General features: G+C 43.7%; 1 protein-coding gene and 1 long non-coding RNA gene across 6 annotated transcripts in view; one reads left to right on the top strand and one right to left on the bottom strand.

The window, feature by feature from the left end:
• tbc1d32 (TBC1 domain family, member 32) overlaps positions 1-19838 on the bottom strand; it is a 91532-nt gene that overhangs the window by 36160 nt on the left and 35534 nt on the right. For all 5 annotated transcript variants that reach the window (XM_060042092.1, XM_060042088.1, XM_060042091.1 and 2 more), the window contains exons 25-29: positions 17585-17693; positions 14591-14690; positions 14230-14352; positions 13027-13104; positions 6551-6620 (exon numbers count right to left, since the gene is read on the bottom strand). In XM_060042092.1, coding sequence (XP_059898075.1) covers positions 6551-6620; positions 13027-13104; positions 14230-14352; positions 14591-14690; positions 17585-17693 — 480 coding nt within the window. The remainder of the gene's footprint in view (positions 1-6550; positions 6621-13026; positions 13105-14229; positions 14353-14590; positions 14691-17584; positions 17694-19838) is intronic.
• LOC132450129 (uncharacterized) lies at positions 2401-3878 on the top strand. The gene is made up of 3 exons (XR_009523795.1): positions 2401-2656; positions 3453-3540; positions 3703-3878. It is a non-coding gene; the product is annotated as an uncharacterized LOC132450129 (long non-coding RNA).

Below are 19838 nucleotides of genomic sequence, written 5' to 3'. Positions count from 1 at the left end.
TCGCTGGGCAGGGAAGGATCAACCCCTGGTCCATTTACTGATATGAACAGTAGGCGGTTCAGGGTGGAGAGGGTCTAATGTTTCTGTCTTCTGTGGGAATATGGTTCATTGCGCTGAATCCCACTAGGCACTAGGCAGTTGACACTGGGAGTGTGGAGACAGTGGTGAACACTGTAGCATGGAGCAGCAAAATTGGGTCTTCTGTGACACCAACACTTGAATGGGTAGAACTCCTCGAGGGGTAAGGGACTGGTTGCGGCCTCAAAAGCAGGAGACTTGTCGTCCCCATACAGGATGCACTTGTCCTCATCAGATGGCTATCTGACGAACTGGACTGATAAAGAGCCGCTGCAGCCGTACTAATTCCGCCGTCATTCAGCCTGTGCTAAATGTTGTCGGCCAGGGAAATAGAAAATCTTTCAAGAAAGACCTCTGCCTTCCAATAATCTCTGTCGCTAGGCCGAGACACATACACTCCGGAAACTTTTAAATTCCTCCTTCAGGCATCTTGCACCACACACCACAGCTGGCCTCATAGACCTCAGAATCCTCAATGTAACACCTCACACCACAGCTGGCCTCATATATCTCAGAGTCCTCAGTGTAACACCTCACACCATTGGCCCTTGGTGCTGTGGCCTCTCTCCTCTGCAGAAACAGGGACAAGGCCTGCAGACGCGCCAGCGCATCTCTTACCAACGGCCTATCCACCAAAGAGTGTCATTGTGTCATTTTACCATGAACACCCAACATTTGGCCCCCTCTATGGAACATCTGGATTTCCATCTGGATCAAGGCTCCAAAGAGTTTGACCAAGGCTGGATAGCTCTGCCAGAGAGCTGTAACAGACATGTAGGATGAGGACAGCCAGTCAAACACTCTTCCTATCCTGTGAGCGTGCTTCCCCATATCAGAAGCCGCAGACTCAGGGCTTTGAGAGAAAGATGATTATAGAGAATCAATGAACATCTGAAAATGGCGTGTTTCAAAGTGTTTCACAGCATCATGGACCGCGAGTTGTCACTTGTTGTTGAAACAGGTAATAACGGTCAGGATGGGGTCTATTTTCGCATGTAGGAGTGTGGCTGCCCCTCTGTATCAGCCCATCATAGCAGTGGCCCCATCAGTTGCAAAGCCAACAAGCCGGGAGGGAAACATGTCTTAAGAGATTGCCGTCGTAGGAAAGCTTTGGATCAGGAAAGTGCAACATGCCTTCAGAGATGGCAGTAGTATGAAGGCTTTGGAGCAGGAAAGTGCAACATTTCTTCAGAGATGGCCATCCTATGAAGGCTTTGGATCAGGATGTCATGGTCCACCCAGTGCAGTCATGCACTGGGTTTTTTTTTTTTGATTCCTTGTCATAGGGAATCCTAATTTAGATGATTAGGCATGTTTTGTTTGACACTGTTCTGTTCTCATCAATAAGAACACTGAACTTTTGATACAGTCCACTAGCTGAGCCGTTATTTTTTCTCAAATTAATATCAGCATCTAACGACAAGGCTTAATAATGCAGAATACATCGACAGTTTACACCATTAAGATGATGCACTTCCACCAGCTGTGGCTTCATTTTGAAAGACAGGTTATTTTGGCAGACCTTCTAGGCTGTCCACAATTCTCAGTTACTTTTAAACTCTTCTCATTGTGATTTATCCACAGAGCTGCACTGTTATCTAGTGCCTTTTCAATTGCTGTCTCTCGTCTTCTATGAAACCTTTTTTCATCCATAGCCTCAGTAGGCGAAACGTTAGCTGTCAGTCTGGGTGGTTTGGTCCTTGTTCATTGAGTCAACCTGGGATTCTGAGCTCCGCTGAGGCTGAGAGTTGCCCTCGATCCGACCTAAAGTATCATTCTTAGTTAGAATTCTAGGATTTTTTTGTGAAAAAAAGAATTGGTATCAATTTTAATAGAACCAGGATCTTGGTATATTGTCCACAATGACATCTATTGTCCCACCAACAAGAGTGCTTACGGTGGTCCATTTCGGATTTTATTGTTCTCACATGAAAATGACACTATAGACATTTCAGGCTGTTGACATTTCAGCACTTTACATTGATTATAATACTTATATTTTAGGTATTTTATATGGTATATTAGTGAAGTGCCATTGATCACTTTGAGGGGGGGATCAATTTTGTGTGTATATATATATATATATATATATATATATATATATATATATATATATATATATATCAGTGGCGGCTGGTCGTTTTTAAAGTGAGGGAGGAAGGACTGCGCGCTTGGTTGCCATTGGCCTGCTTGCACTGTTGGTGTATGGTGGCATAAGAATGTGAGACTCAAGTTGTTTCAGGGTGTTTTGGTGAACTACAAAATAGAAGGGAGGGAGTTATGTGAACAAAATGTATACAAAGCCACCAGTGGCATCACTGTAATAGGCCTATGTCACGGAACAATAGAAGACCGGAAGAAGCTCGCGGAGTAGGGTAACTGCTCTTCCGCTTAGCTTAGCTAAGCTGTTTACCATGGCGGAGGCAGATCGATACCTTTGGACCAAGTCTCTCCAACCTACCTAAATTGTCCTACGACGACGTCCTAAGGATAGTAAATCAGCACTTACGTGTCGAAACATCTAAACTACGCAAAGGATATAAGTTATTCTGGGAGAAGTACATTTTAAATTACATAGGTAAGTGTTTCAAATCTGTTGACACTGTGTAGCTTGACTGTGACAGATAGCACTAAGTGTACATGTCAGTTAAAACGTATCCTTTTTAATTAATCGCAAAATATTATTTACACTGGTAGGAATACATATTTAGTTTGAGTGTCTCTGAAACTTTGCCTGACGAACCCCAAGAGGTTTGGTATAGGTAGGTAGCCACTACCGTACATGTAAGTGTCGATAGTATGTCAGATTAGCTCCAGGCTACTGTCAGAACATAGTGGCTGGGTGGCTGTCATAAGCTACCAATGCCCATACATTTTGCTGTATGGTGTGTTAATCTTTCCCTCTCTTACTGCAGTGTCAGATTTAGTTAATTTGGAAGTAGCAGTTCGGGCGAACTGCTACTGTTCCCAGAAGAAAAACGATGAGCCTCACACCCTGCAGGCTACAGTGCTAGGAAGTCAGGCCTGAGTCTGAAATAAAACTCTATCTCGCTTTTCAGTCTTTTGTGAATCAATGGGACTGTTACTTAGGCCTACCTTTCTGACCACTTTAATTAGATTTACATTTTGTGATTCAAACAACAGGCCCACCTCGTAATATGTAGCATAATGGATAGCCTAGACCTAGAGCATGGTTCCAGACCTTCACAGATCCAGTTGCATGTTCAGTCTGTGTGTGTTTTTATTATTATTGTTTCTTGTTGCTGTTCCAAAATGCTCTCTCTTTCTCCAGATCTGCTGTTGCAGATGATAATGTTTTGTTTCATGTCTGCTGTTGCAGATTGTCATGTTTTGTTTTATATCTGCTCTTCCAGACACATGACTACCACTTCACAGGGGAGAAAAGCGTGCCAACACCTCTGTCGTGGACCAGTGTTCTGCAGTCGTGGACCAAGGACACAGGTTTATGTGTATACCTCAGGCCTAGCCAAACATCCTGTATAGTATACTCAATAATAGTATTCGAAGTTGTTGTATATAGACAGACGCGACTAACACTGACTTAAGTGTTGCTACACTGACAATATGATTTATGTGCTGACATATTTTTTCTTTTTGCTCCAGGGGATTCGCCCGGAACCCACTGACCAACTTGTGGTCAGGAAACCCAAGGTTTGGGTTAGGTGTTTTATTTTAGCACATACATGGACACATACCTCCTGAATGCCAAGTAAATATGGCCGAGGGATACACACACCCCATTACATTTATTTATTTCTGTTAAATGTATATATGTAAATATTTATGTATATATGTAAATTTGATTTATAATATGTAATCAAAGAATTGGAAACTAACATTCCTGAACATTTGTTTAAGGTAACACACTCTGAGCACCTTTAAAACAAGCCTGAAGACTTTTATGTTTGCATTAGCTTTCTGCTACATCTTAAATACATTGCACTTTCTAAAGCTTTTTTAATTTTGCCTTTATTTTCTATTTTAATACTAAAATGCCTTTAACTTTCTATTTTACTCATTTCTCTGCATATTTTTTCTTTTACTTATCTATTTTATTGTATGACAATGTTTGTATGTGAAGCACTTTGAGTCTGCCCTTGTGTATGAAAAGTGCTATATAAATAAAGTTGCCTTGTCTGACACACAGAACATTTCATTTCTTTCTGTTAAATGTAAATATGTATATATGTAAATTTATATTTAAAAAAAAAAGAACTGGAAACGAACATTAAATAAACATTTGAAAAGGACGGACGGACACAAACACCATTTTAATTTCTTTCTGCTAAATGTAAACAAAGAACATTAATAAACGTTTGAAAATAGTCATGTGACGTCATGTGTGTTTTAATGTGTAACACTGGGACATCACCCTTCACATCTAAAGGACCTTGATAGTTAGACATCAAGCAACAATTTACCCACAGCTGATTGACAGAGCCTGAAAGAGTCAGAGGAATGGTCGTGTCCCAGATATGATATTCTTTGACCCTTCTGATGGCCCTCTCCACCAAGATTCTAAATTGGGCGATACTCACTGGTGAACCTGGCACCTCTTTTAAATGGCGGCATTATGAGGGTGGCCCCAACTTCAGAAAGCATCTTGTCGATGACAAAGCCTTTGTCAGCCATGCATGCATCTCCTGGCTGAAGTAGACTGAGGATTCCTGACTGCTGTGTGATTTCTCTGTCTGATATGGAACCAGTGTACAGCTTAGAAATTAAGGTGATAACTCCACATGAAGCAATGCCAATCAGACCTTTGAAGGTGTTGGTATTCTTGTAGTGGGAGAATGTTTCTGACTGGAGGCCGGGTGAGTGATGAGGGTGCCTCACACCTGATTTCTGTGCAGTCTAGAATCACTCGCACGTTAGGACAGTACTGGGCAAAAAATTATCTCAACCAAGATTTAGTATGTCCTTCGGGAAAGCGTGGAAGCTGATGTATGGCTGTATACGTCCTGATGTAGAGCAACACGGTACACTACAAGAACAACTGCGAACGGGAGCTGCCATTGTTGTTGCTGCTAGACGCGACCGGAAGTTGGATTACCCTACTACGCGTTCCGGAAGCAGGAAGTGTGACATAGGCCTATTTGAGAAGGAAAGGATGCAAAGCATATTAGTCAAATCAGGCCTACTATTGATTTGTAAAAGTAAATAAAAAAATCTGGGCCTATCATTGGGCCTATTTTTGCCCTCACTGACTGAAGTTATTTAGCTATGTTTATTTTCAGTTACAATTGCTTGTAATGCTACCAGTAAGTCATTGCGTACCTAGCAAACCATGTAGCACTCACAACACTGACGTTGCCATTACTTCTGGAGACCTTGATTTTGGGAAGTGGTCTACCTCTTTCTTTGGTTGCTAACTTAGCACTGTAACTGAATGAATGGAATGCTTTTTGTAATAAGACGTTAACAATGTCCTCCGTTTCCAATGTTTCCATTGTGCATTTAGGATCTCGCTATCGCAGATTTCACTTGCTCTGCGTCTCTCAGACTGAGCACCGCGGCAACGCAGACCGGGTTTGTTATCGACAGCGTTGCCAGATTGGTCCGATTTCCCACCCAATTGGGCTACTTTTAACCATGTTAGGCTGGAAGAATTATCACTGCTCAACATCCAGGGATCCTACTTATGGGTTCATAGCGCAGACGGATAGATTTTTGCGCGAATCAGACCCCTTAAGGTCCCACCCACTCAGAGGAGGACTTTCCTCCTCTCTCCCATTGAAACCCATGTTATCCACCGGCCGCCAGTACTTTCGGGAAAATTAATGGGAGTCAACGGAGGCGGAGGGAGGACGTTCCTCCCTGAAGTAATTGTCAAAAGGCGATAGGGGGTGCTAATGTCCCTTTACCCAGGGAAACGAACATTATATATTCAAAGGCAATAAAGTAGTCATATTTAAGGGCATTAATTCATCACAATAGTCTGGGCAATCTACATTTTTTATTCTCAACAATGTTAGGGAGGATCTTCCTCCCTCTCCTCAATGGAGAAGCCTCCACTGATATATATATACACATATATACACACACACACACTGTATATATACAGTATATAATTTAGTAATAGAACAATATAAATGAAGAATATAACATCTACAAAGTCCAAGTTCAAGTAGTGATAGACCTGGATATCATTGATATAATATGGATATCATCATATCAACGTGTTTGAAATAAAATGCCATGAATAAAGCATGCAGTACCCATGAATATCATACACAAACTGCCCTAAATGCTATTATTTTTGAGAATGACTGCGGTGTAGTATGGCAAACACTTTTATTAACAGGAAATTAGACTACAATGAATACAAATTCTAATGTCAAACAGACTGGCTTGTTAAGAATATGAAAATTAAGAGCTCAATGATGTTGACCTTTCCTTGTTTCTGATTTCCCGGCTGAACTGATAACAGCAGTGATGTGCAGCTACATACCTGACACAGATGTTGATGCCCAACAGCTGAACAGCTGACAGTTCCACCCTCTTCACACTGCTGTCCTTAGCTGTAAAACAACAAAAAAAACATCTTAACTGAAGTCTTCTGTACCCAGATGTAAGAATAAGGCTCATAATGAAAGCATAGGGAATGGTCAGTCCATACGACCTTGCATCTGTCAACATGTTACATTTGCAAGGCTTCATTTTGAAAGTGGAGTCACAGGGCCCTATCTTGCATCCAGCGCAATTGACTTTCTACACTGACCCATGTTTCGTTGCTAGTTTTCAACTGGCGCAGAGCGTTCTTTTCCCTCAATCGCCACGCGTCTGTAAATTAAGGAATGATCTTGTGCCCCAAGGGGCGGTTCGGCAAAAGGAGGAGGCGTGTTCTGGCGCAAACGTTCCCTGGTGCTATTTTGCAGTTTCAGAAAACAATTCCGCCACAAACCAGGCAATATCTTGTTTAAAGTGATTGGCGCGTTGTTCAGATGCTATTTTAAGGACGTATGCATAATGTTGCTTGTGCACCTCGCACATAAACTTTGCTTCTCTCATCTATCTAGACATAGACACACATTCTTGGTAAATTATTTGGGAAAGAACAGCTGATACAGCGGTAATAAGTTGTACTATTAAATCAATGCATCTGCAAACACCGTACAGCAAACACATATTTTCTTGACACAGACGTACAAGCCCATAACTTTTAGGATTGATGAGTATATGATTGTGAGAAAACATTGTCTTACCGCGAGTGAGTGTTAGGCGCGCGTGTGTGTATGCGTGAAATAATTAATGAATAATTGATAAAAATGCCAAAATGTATTTGAGGAGTCAGTATTTCTGAAGTTGTGGAAGAAAACGCTATTCCATGTGTGAATTAGGCAATATGATTTGGCAATAAACGGAGCCATTTCAGGTGTGAAATTCATGTGGTCATGCATCTGTCTCATCGGAGACTCCAAACGCGCTGCCAAAAATATCAGCTCGTCAGATTCAAATGCGCTCATGGCTCTTAAAGGGGACGGGAGATGGCACTCTCATTGGTTTATTGCACGTTACACCCAAACCACACCTACCGGTAATTAGGCTACTTCAGACCACCCCTTTTTAGATTTGCGCCGGGCGCAAGAGTAATTTATCCGCCGGTAAAATAGCAACATCGCCATAGAACCGCCCACAAAGCTACTTGCATTTGGCGCTTCTCACTTGCGTTTCAGACCGTTAAATAGGGCCCACAGTATCTCCTATGCATGTCTCCACAGGTGGTGTCCAGTAAATGTAACAGAAACGTTTTGTTGGCCTGATGTAGCGGGCTGTTGTCACAGGGGACTTCCAGATCATTCTGTTTCAGACACAATGTCACAGCAAAATACTTTTGTACTGTACTATCTTGCATCCGGCGCAAGTGACTTAGTCACTGGCGCATGTGTCGTTGCTAGTTTACAACTGGCGCATAGCGTTCTTTTCCCACCACCGGCACTCGCCGGTAAATTAGGGATTGATCATGCGCCCCAAGGGGCGGTTTGGCGGAAGGAGGAGGCGTGTTCTGGCTCAAACGGTATTTTGCCGTTTCTGAATCATACCATTGCGCTACTGACCAGGAAATACCTGGTTTAGGGCCCTATCTTGCATCCGGCGCAAGTGACTTAGTCACTGGCGCATGCGTCGTTGCTAGTTTACAACTGGCGCAGAGCGTTCTTTTCCCACCACCGCCACTCGCCGGTAAATTAGGGATTGATCATGCGCCCCAAGGGGTGGTTCGGCGGAAGGAGGAGGCGTGTTCTGGCGCAAACGGTATTTTGCCGTTTCTGAATACCATTGCGCTACTGACCAGGAAATACCTGGTTTAAAGTCAGTGGCGCGTTGTTCAGATGCTATTTTAGGGGCGCATGCATACATGCGCATGCGATGCATACGGATTGCTTGTGCACCTCGCGCATACACATCTACCTAGCCGCACATTCTTGGTAAATTATTTGGGAAAGAACAGCTGATGCAGGGGTAATAAGTTGTACTTTTAAATCAATGCATCTGCAAACACCGTACAGCAAACACATATTTTCTTGACAGAGACATCGTGTAGGCCTACATGCCCATAACTTTTAGGATTGATGAGTATTTGATCGTGAAAAACATTGTTTTACCGCGAGTGAGTGTTAAAAAGAATGAATGAATGCGCGCGCGCGTGTGTGCTCTGTTTAAACATACGCAAACTAAACACGTAAAGCATAATACAATCAATGGCAATGTCTATTAACGCGGGGACACATGCATATTAGGATAGCATACAATACTGATAAGAAACAATGTTTATAATGTATTGCGTATATCATTAAATAGAACCACAGTTACCGCATATCATGTTATACAACGGGGGACCTAAATCCAGCGATCTGATTGGTTCCCAACTGTTGTATAATGAGCATATACATAACTGCTATGACGCCCGATCATTTTGTGAAAGTTAGCATATCACTCCGCGCCTGGAAGTAGAAACAGTTACAAAGTAAAACATGTTTTGGATGATGGAGAGGGTGTAAATGTTGTTACTCCGGGAGTGAGCAAGGCGATGGAGAGACTAACGAAAGCTTAGGCACACGGCGAGTGAACTGCTCCATAGGATAAATTGCCGGCGAACCGCTCTAGCCGAGCCTTCTCTCGGAGGGACGCTAAAGTGTGTTGCATAGCGACCGTCGATGCATAGCGGCAGCCAGGAGGGACTACTTTTTTGTATTCTTTAACAAAACGGCTACTTTGACTTTCTTTGTTTCTTTTTAAATGTAGTGTGTCTATGACTTTCGTTTCGCCATAACAGTAACCGTTGTATAAAAGCAATAGATCACATAAAAGCAATAGATCACTTACCACTGTGAAGGGGGTCGCCGGCCCTCCGCTGCGCGTCGGGGCCGGACAACGCCCCTTAACAGTGGTATAATGAGCACATACCACAGCCTGGCGTGATCTATTGCTTAATTATATCATATACGTTTTCTTTGCCGAAATTTATTTGAGGACTCAGTATTTCTGAAGTTGTGGAAGAAAACCCCTTATTCTATGTGTGAATTAGGCCATATTATTTGGCAATAAACTGAGCCATTTGCAGTTTGAAATTCATGTGCATCTGTCTCGGAGACTGCAGACGCGCTGTCAAAATATCAACTCGTCCGATTCAAATGCGCTCATAGCTCTTAAAGGGGATGGGAGCTGGCACTCTCATTGGTTTGTTGGACGTTACGCCCAAACCACACCTACGGGTAACTAGGCTGCTTCAGACCAACCCTTTTGACACTTGCGCCGCGACGCAAGTGTCATTTATCCGCCTGTAAAATAGCGGTAGCGCCGTAGAACCGCCCACAAAGCTACTTGCGCTTTGCGCTTCCCACTTGCGTTTCAGACCGTTAAAATAGGGCCCTAAGTGTTGGTCATTCAAATAAAAAGGAGCCTCCTGGAATATGAATCTCTGAAACTAAACTTCTATGAGGTCAAATCAAACGTCAGAATGTTATGATTGGTGAGTTTAGTGTCCGAGGGATGATGTGCAATGGGATGTATTTGCATTGCAACAAATCTTTTGAACCTTAAAGGGACTCTCACCTTTGTTGCATTTGAGAATTACAGCACATTCAAATCATCCCGCCTTCCTCCAATGCCCCACCCCCTAAGCGTTATTACAAAACGTTATTAAGTACAAAACTGAGCGTTATTTTTAGAGGAGCTCCAGAGTAGCGGGACAACGTCGCGTCTGTGTCCGAAATGGGTCCCGTAATCGGACTGAGTGTGGCGGTTGGTTGCCAACGGTCTGGATGTCTTCCTGGAGCTCCAGAGTAGCGGGACAACGTCGCGTCTGAGTCCGAAATGGGTCCCGTAATCGGACTGAGTGGTGCGGTTGGGTGCCAACGGTCTGGAGGTCTTCCTGGAGCTCCAGAGTAGCGGGACAATGTCGCGTCTGAGTCCGAAATGGGTCCCGTAATCGGACTGAGTGGTGCGGTTGGGTGCCAACGGTCTGGAGGTCTTCCTGGAGCTCCAGAGTAGCGGGACAACTTCGCGTCTGAGTCCGAAACGGGTCCCCTAATCGGACTGAGTGGTGCGGTTGGTTGCCAACGGTCTGGAGGTCCTGAGAATCATCCAGGGGAGCGGGACCACTTGGCTTCTGAGGCCGAATCGGGTCCCCTTGTCGGACTGAATGGTGCAGTTGGTGGCCAACAGTCTGGAGGTCTTCCTGAGGCTCCAGAGGAGGGTAACTCTGTGAGTCTGAGTCCGAGATGAGTCCCCTAATCAGACTGAATGGTGCAGTTGGTGGCCAACAGTCTGGAGGTCTTCCTGAGGCTCCAGAGGAGGGTAACTCTGTGAGTCTGAGTCCGAGATGAGTCCCCTAATCGGACTGAATGGTGCAGTTTCAGTACGCCGTGGACCACTTTGGTCTGCCATCGTCAGTCGCTATGGTCGCTACTCGCTACTGTCTGCCGTGGAATCAAAACAAACCCTCTAGTTGAGGACGCGCCTTGATGACGCGGGCCCGAATGCGCCACAAGAAGCAGACGGAAAACCTTATATATCCATGCAGCAAACAGACAGGTCTGTCGGCCAATATGGTCCTTCGGTCCGAAGAATTTTTCACTAAATATTATGAGAGTAAAATAATTGTTTGTTTTTACTCCTGGTGGGTCTGTCTTGCATATTAGAGTGTTATTACCTTATTAATACCATTTTAACCTTATCCAAAAAAAGTGTAAAAATGCAACAAAGGTGAGAGTCCCTTTAACAAATCTTTTGATAAAGAATCCCCACGATTCATACGGCAGACAAACGGCCATCTGGTACATGGCTATTAAGAGTTTATACATCTGTACAGTTTGCCCTGGCTATTTCACAATGTACCATCAGTCACTGTTTAATTATTCATAAACTTTATTACATAACAGTCTAAAGCAAAGGGAGAAGTCCAAAAAGCATGATACCACACCTTAAGGGTTACACCAAGGAGACGTTAACCTGTAGCTACAAGGCTAGGGTTATGCTAGAAATGCTATTGTTTATGCATAGGTGTGTTGTGGTTAAGGACATGGTTTAGTTGTATGCTGGTTAAGGACAGCGTTTAGGAACGTTTTCTCAGTAAAAACTCTTTTTGGCACATGTTTTAAAAAAGTAGGAATACAAATATGTGTTTGTGGGCCTTAATGGAGCCTGAGTGGACCATCACGCAGACCTGCTTGTTAATTTAACCTCAAAAGGATTTTCTGATTGAAGTCCAAATATCAAATAGTAACACAGTCTCTTGTGTACGATCAAAAATAATCACCAGCAGATTGACGCCAGTACTGAAAGCCAAAACTATATTTGAGCTGGGTATAAAAAAGAGTTGGGTAGTTAGGCTTTAAACATATATAAATGGATAACTGTTAAAGTTGCGCACCATTAATTATAGATAACAAAGCATCTGCTTAGCAGCTTGCAAAGGTCTCAGTTCTATTTGCTTTAAAGTAAAACCCCTCAAAATATCTTCTGATTTTCAGACTCATCAAAAGGGTGGCTGCGTGTTTACGTTCAGTCTTATACTTTCTCATTCACTTACCATTGGCTGGAAGTAAAAGGCAAGGCTGGTTCTTATTTTGAGAGGTTGATAGTTTCCCACCCACTATTAGTTCTGCTTGAAAACTTCTCCCTAATAACCTTTTCATTTTGCAGGGAACATGGGTTTTTTGAGGTAAGACCGAGTGCTGTTGCATTACGAGTTATTATAATTTAAGGGACTCCTTTCTCTGTTTCAGTGTGGAGAGTTCATTTACAAATATACTCCACCACAGAAAAGCATGCCGACTATTTATTACTCATCATTCGGCTTATTCTTTAAGGCAATTCCCAGCCATTGTGATATCATCTTTATGAACTAGCTCTGCATGCAGAACAGATCTGGGATCAGCTTCGCCCGAGGTAGACTGCAGAATACCCCTGGTGCATACAAGACCTTTAGATTGAAAACCTGACCTAAGAGATCCACAATACGTTTCAAGAATCAATAGAGAAATGCAAATATTGTTGAGATTTGTACAAATTCAACAATCTGCCTGTGTATCAAAATGAATGACTGCACATCCAAGCCCTTAAAGTGAGCATGTACTTACTTTCTCACGACTAATCTGAATTCAGTGTAAAATCGAACTGGTTCAATGAATATAGAGAAAACAAGTAACTAAAATACAGCCCAATAAAAGGATCCAATATATATTCAGTTCAGTTCAGATATTTCCAATCTGGATAATATTCTTCCATCTCCCTAAAACGACTCCGTACACAGAATTCAAGTGTTACTTACGTTGTCTGTACATTTACATTTAGGGCATTTATCAGACGTTTTAATCCAAAGCAATTTACAATAAGTACTATTGTCTGAAGAATTTGAAGTAGCATTTGCTTACAAATAGCGTTAAGTATTGCGTGTATTTAATGATGCAATGAGTAGGAGCCAACCTTTGTAGTGAGCAGGAGGGAAGAAGGGTTGGGTTGCTGCGTTGACTGACACCACCTTCTCCAGGAGCTGAGACAGCACTGAGGAAGAAAACCACCATAAAGGCTCTCACTGTCCTAAACGTTGACATGATTCAGGAACATACACGCTCAGAACACGCAGTGTTGTGGTGCTTGTTCTTCATGTGGTCAACCCAGAGTCTGACTCAATGAACATGTACAAAGGGACATCAACTACCTTGGTTGTCCATGAATTAGCGTGTTGCGGTGACTGCGACTGGATGCCTGGACTCTCCCTATGGTTAACCGACCAGCAACCCGCCTTTGATTCAGAAAGTTCTGCCTGTATATTGTGGCAACCCGGCCCCGACACAGCTGCCCTGGAAGCCCAGGGGGCAGGTGATACAGGCGGTCTACCACCCTTTTCCCCCAGAGGGCGCCAGGGACCGCATTGGCGTGGCCCAACTCAACGCAAAGGGGAAACACCTGCGATGGAGGAAGGCGATCAAACGCAGTTGAGGGGTATAAAAACGGAAGCGGAGACTGTCTAACAGAAGAACGTGTGGGTCCAATATAGGATCGCGGACCGGACCGAGATTCGCTCCCCGGACGGACAACTACGCCAAAGACCTGTCCCCGAGGAGGCCGACGAGCCACACGGACGGATCGCCGCATCCCAAGACCAGAACAGCGTGTGAGAGAGAGTGAGACCGGAACGTCCACAGAGGCTTACGGAGCCCAGACTTTGATTCGTAGTTTTGCCGGGACGGGAGATTTCCCATTTTTTATGATTTAGATTCAATAAATGCGCCGTTGTCGGCTGTTTTCGCAAAAGAGACGTGTACTGATTGGGGGAGGCGGGGCACGACAGAATCGGGTTACCACAATCTATATTTGTATGTATGTGTGTCAGTTATGGCACCCATTCCAATCCTGATCATCCCTGGAAGGAGGGACCCCTGATGAACACAGTGCTTCTTCTTCACCAAACGAAGACGCTTTCACCTTGCATTAGGAAACAAAGACGCTTTATCGCTTAGTTACTGATTCTGTTCACTAATGCAAGCATGATATTACTTTTGATTTAATGATAAGGTGGAATAATATATCAAACAGTTGTCAAAACCCCTTATCTGATGGTACAGTATTTCTAGATGTTAAACATGTGACCCATTCCATAACAGTCCATCTCTTTGTCCAACGTACCCGACCCGGTGAGGCTGGAGGGCGTGGTGCTCATGGCTTTGCAGTACTGTTTGCGGCAGGCAGCCATCCAGCCCTCATCTTTCGCAGGGATACCAGACGCCAAGAATGCACTGATCTCAGAATCTATAAAACAAACAATCACACACTCAGATAATTCATCTGGATGCAAAGGTTGTGTTACCCAGAGCCAACCTGCATGTTTTTTGAGCGGGAGAAGAATACATCTATATTGCCCCCAAGGGGCCAAACAGGCAGTTTGTAAAACAAACTACTTAGTAGTTTAGTAGCTCACACTAGTTTGCGTGCGTGCGTGCGTGCGTGCGTGCGTGCGTGCGTGCGCATTTTGAAGTCAGTATTTTACCTTGTTTACTTTGAGGAAGCATTGCAGCATCCAAGGTGTAGCACTGTGGGGGAGCTGAAGGGTAGCTCAGGAACATTGGCCATGGGTAGGGGTCTGGGCCCTGGAGGAGCACATGACAACTTACACACAGACTAAACCTCTTCATAAGGTTTTGTTTATTCACTCAACAAACAAGCCACGTCGGGCTTCTCTGCAAAATATAAAACTATATCAAACTAGTCTACTCGGACTAGGACGCACGTGAGATTAGGGACAAATGAGTAAGTATTTCCAAACTCGAAACACAACAGTAACATGTTTAAAAGTGCATGCTCATAGATTGTTAGGAATCTGCGCATGTAGGGGCACATGAGGTAAAGTGTCCCCTCCCCATCACCACATTGCAGTTTCTCCTTCAACCACTTGGACTACTAGCCTAAACCCTGTGGCCCCTAATAGCTATTTTCAGACTACACCATTGTTTCTTCTTTCAAGATAGTAACCAAGATAGTAACTCTGACATGAGACCATGTCAGATCATAGTGACACAAATTCTTGCCATGTCTTAGCTTGGCAACACTTCAGTGTTATCAATCACCGCATGATGCAGTTCACGAGGTTGCATGAGTTCATAGTTCGTAAATAAGCAGAGTCAAGATATTGTCAATCATGGCTGCAGAATGCCATATATGATACTGGTTGGGTCTCACAAAAAACAAAGAAAATAAACAAAAACGATTGTGGAGCGGTTACTGGGAGCCATGAAGAGCTAAGTATGGGCTGTCAATCAAGAGAATTTGAGCTTACGAATGTGTTAACAGCCACTGCTAATCGAACTTCCCCTTTACACCATCCTCTTTCTCTTTCCCAAGTTGACATATGTGCGCCACAGAGCACTCAAAAACTCTTTGGCCTTTCTCGTCTTTGCCTCACAAACGGCACCTCTCACTGCAAGGATGAGACAGGCTGTTGACATGTCTCACTGCACGGGTGAGACAGCCTGGTGAAATGTCTCACTCTACTGGTGAGACAGGCTGGTGACATGTCAAAATGCATTGTTGAGCCAGGCTGGTGACATGCCTCAATGCACGGGTGAGACAGCCTGGTGACATGTCTCACTGCACAAGTGAGAAAGGCTGTAGACATGTCCCAATGCACTGGTTAGACAAGTCGGATAGGCTGTTGGCATGTCTGTTTGCACGGGTAAGACAGGCTGTTGACATGTCTTGTTGCAAGGTTTAGACAGGCTGTTGACATGTCTCACTAAACGGCTGAGAAAGGCTGTAGACATCACTGTAGTATCACTGCACGGGTTTGACGGGTTAGACCTGCTGTTAAAATGATTCACTGCACAGTTTCAACAGGTTAGACATGCTGGTGACATGTCTCACTGCACGGGTGAGACACGCTGGTGATATGTCTCACTGCACGGGTTAATAATAATAATAATAATGGATTGAATTTATATAGACACTCAAAGACGCTTTACAGTGAAGGGGGGACCCCCTAATCACCACCAGTATGTAGCACCCACTTGGGTGATGCACAGCAGCCAATCTGCGCCAGAATGCTCACCACACACCAGCTTGAGGTGGAGAGTGAGGGAATTAATGAGTCAGCCAATTATAAAGGAGGTGTTAGACGGGTAAGACAGGCTGTTGACATGTCTCACTGCACGGTTTGGACAGGCTGTGGACATGTCTCACTGCATGGGGTAGGAAAGCCAAGTCCCCCGTGCCGGCATTCATAAGAATAAACACAATCTCAGAAACACAACCAGTAGCTCAGGAGGTAGAGCGGCCTGACTTGTAACCGGAAGGTTTCTAGTTCGAGCTCCTCCTGGCAGAGTGTCGAGGTATCACTGAGCAAGACACCTCACCCTAACTGCTCCCAATGAGCAGGCTGTCGTCTTGCATGGCTGACTCCACCTTCGTTGTGGGAATGTGTGTATAAATGGTTGCAAGTCGCTTTGGATAAAAGCGTCTGGTAAATGTTCATTTCAAGCCAACTGCACAGACGGTTTCAAGTTGTCAGCCAAAAGGCCTGAACTGGAAGCGTGCCTGTACTGGCACAATGTCCTGGCACTGGCTACACTGCAGGGAGCTAGCGAATAGAGCTCCACTTAACAGCATCACATAAAGTAGCGGGAGCTTTACCAAAGAAAATTACATTGCATTTTTGTTGAGCCTGTTGGTCTGGTAGGCTGGGGTGGTAGCGTCGCAAAAGTACCAGCATCTAAATGATCTCACATACATTTCACTATGGGAGTAATAATATACCCAGCCCCAGTTTCAGTCTCTGTTCTCAACAACCTGATCCAACACTGTTTATGTCTTAGCTTTACCCAGAATATTGAAGATGTGTTATTTGAAGGGAAGGGGAGCGGGGAAAGGCTGGCGCAGTCGGAAGAACAAGGTATTCTCAAGGCATTTTTTGATATGCAACATTAAAGTCACTAGTCGGCAGTACAACATCTAGCAGAACACAGCACATTACAAAGCTCCACATCTCCCACAACAGCAGTGTGGAACAAAGCCTTGCCTGTTTTAAACGGTAGCTATTAATAATGTTGTTTTGTTTGATCTCGTAATAATGTTTGCATGCGATATTGCAAACAGGCCGGCTCGCATATCATATGCTCTGAACAAGAAATGTCCAAACACATGAAGGTCATCTCATGTGTGATCGCACTCCAGTGCGCTGTGTGGCTATCTGCTGCGGAACGACTCCAACTCTTTGGATTCATTCCTCCAGTGGGAAACAGTGGGGCTGTAATACTAAGAGATCTAGCAAGAGGTTAGCTATCCAGCTACACTGGGGCTGAAGGAGCAGCACATTCGCCAGCGCAGGTGTGTCAGACCGGCTACAAACAGGGTAAGTTAAGCTAGTTTGAAACACAATTCTTTGATAACCTGGTGGGTTATCCATATTCCTTCATGCGTAGCGCTTCACTCCTGTTTAATGGGGGAGGTGTTTGATGGAAGTGTAATGTGATGAAGAGGAGGATGAGCCCACCTCCTGCAGTGCCCGGGGGGGCAGCCTGCGTTCAGACGGACCTCCCACCGCACACACCCGCACCAGCAGGTGGTTCCTCTCAACGGAGAGGCGGTCCAGGATCAGCTGCCTGAGGGGACAGGGGCCACAGGGTCAAGAGGTTACAACACAGCAGCACCGTGTTCCTGATGATACATGGAAGGAGACCGGTGGGTGAATCGGTTTGATTACAGGAAGGACAGTGATCTAACAGGAGGTTGTTCTCTGCTGAGGTATTTCTGTGGCTAGCCTGCTAGTCTCTAAGAGCTTCTCTCTCAGACAGCTCTCTCTAGGGCGTCCCTTCAATAGCACACTGAGAAGAGCAGAATCATGTGGGAAACAAGAACATCAGATAGCTTCAAGAGACCGAAAGAAGACAAGGAGCAGGACCGGGATGGTGACACGGCAGTAAGGGAAGTAGAAGAGGGAAGGAGGTGGCAGGAGGTGGCAGCGGAGGTTTGGCTGGAGGTGAGGCAACCACCAGTTCTTTCAGGACCACTTCTGCATGAAGCGACTGGTGGCAAACGTTACAGTGAAGGCAGAAGCACTTCAACCGTTACAGTGAAGGCAGAAGCACTTCAGCTGTTACAGTGAAGCACTTCAACCGTTACAGTCAAGCACTTGCACCGTTACAGTGAAGGCAGAAGCACTTCAACCCTAACAGTGAAGCACTTCAACTGTATTGGAAACTGGCCTCTTTTCTTCTTTCTTAAAAACCCCAAGCTCATGCCTTCATTGCAAAGAAAACACTTAGAATTAATTAAAAGTGTACCTATGAACACATTCTGTTGCCTAAGTTGTGACAACATATGATCACTACATTGAAAACAAAAATTGGTGCATCACAACATTACAAGCCCAGAAATAATAGACTCATTAAGGTCGAGCCATTCATAATGAAAGTACAGACAAAGACACTATCAATTTGGTAAGGCTTACAAGAAACATATAGTATACATACATACATACATACAACATATGTGATTTATTCTAAATCTCATAGGGTTGAATCTGAAACAGTGGGTTCAATGGCTCTGTAGCAGCCTTGTTCTACTAGTCTACAACATGACTGCATGAAATGTGTGTCCACTAGGTGCCATCCAAATACTTTGGATAGAAAATCACTCTTGTTGAAGCCGAATATGAATGAAACACAAATTAAACAAATATTATGAGCTACCAGCTACCGGCTCGTTGGCCTCCCAGTAAGACTCCATCACTGAGCTGGCTCATTCGGAACAAAAGTTTGCCGTTGGACTGAAGGGTACTTTAATAGCAAATGCAATTACAAGTGCATCAAAAGATATTTTGAAGAAAACATAATTTCTATTAACAGATTAGAATAAATGAATACTGTTTAGTCTGTATTGAATTTGTAAGGTAAATTAATCTTGCATTTCGGAAACGATTCACCCCTGAATATCAAAATAATAGGCTTACAATAACACAAATTCCATTCACATTAAACACATTTCACGTCGTGGAACACGGAAATACTGATGAATTCACTACTCTGAGAGCTTAAGGGAGACTGAACCAGTGATCTTAGCAAAAGTAATGTTCAGCGTTCAGTGTTTTAGTGAACTGTATGTGGCTTAAACATCTGGCCTAGGTAGCCTACACATTCTAGTGAAGTGAATGCACAGAGGCCAACAATAGAAAAATCATTGATGGAATTATTCCAGAACATTAATGAGAGATCATTCATCTACTTAATAGTCTGACTTTGGTGATAATTGATCAGGCGAAAAAGGTTAATAAGCAGGAGCAGAGATCCAGAGGATCCACATGATCTCAAGGTTATTAAACAAAAAAAAAAAAAAAAAATTAAAGTTGGTCAATTTGACAAAGGCGTCTTTGACGCCTTTGTTGAGTGGAGGAAAAGCGGCGTATTACTGTGTCATTAAATACAATGGCCAACCATGTCTGGCTTTACATCGCTGTTCATCAATAGCGCCAAATATCGATATAATATATTATATTTTTTTTTCTTTTGAATAAAATGATAAATAACCAATGTCGAGTAACTGAGAAACTCAGTTTGGAACATGAATAAAGACCCAAATCCAGTACTTTGCATTTCTTAGCCATTTTGAATTCATTGCTAGACACGTCCTGATGCATCGTTATCTAATATATTGATTATTGCAATATGGCTTTAGCGTGATATTATGGTTATCGCGGGTCATGTATGGCATAGCGTATGGTGATTCCCACCCCTAATCAATAGACATCT

Source organism: Gadus macrocephalus, chromosome 21, assembly GCF_031168955.1.
Source record: "Gadus macrocephalus chromosome 21, ASM3116895v1".
Taxonomy (NCBI): domain Eukaryota; kingdom Metazoa; phylum Chordata; class Actinopteri; order Gadiformes; family Gadidae; genus Gadus; species Gadus macrocephalus.
Note: the sequence above shows the minus strand (reverse complement) of the source record. Positions and strands in the feature narration are given on the sequence as shown.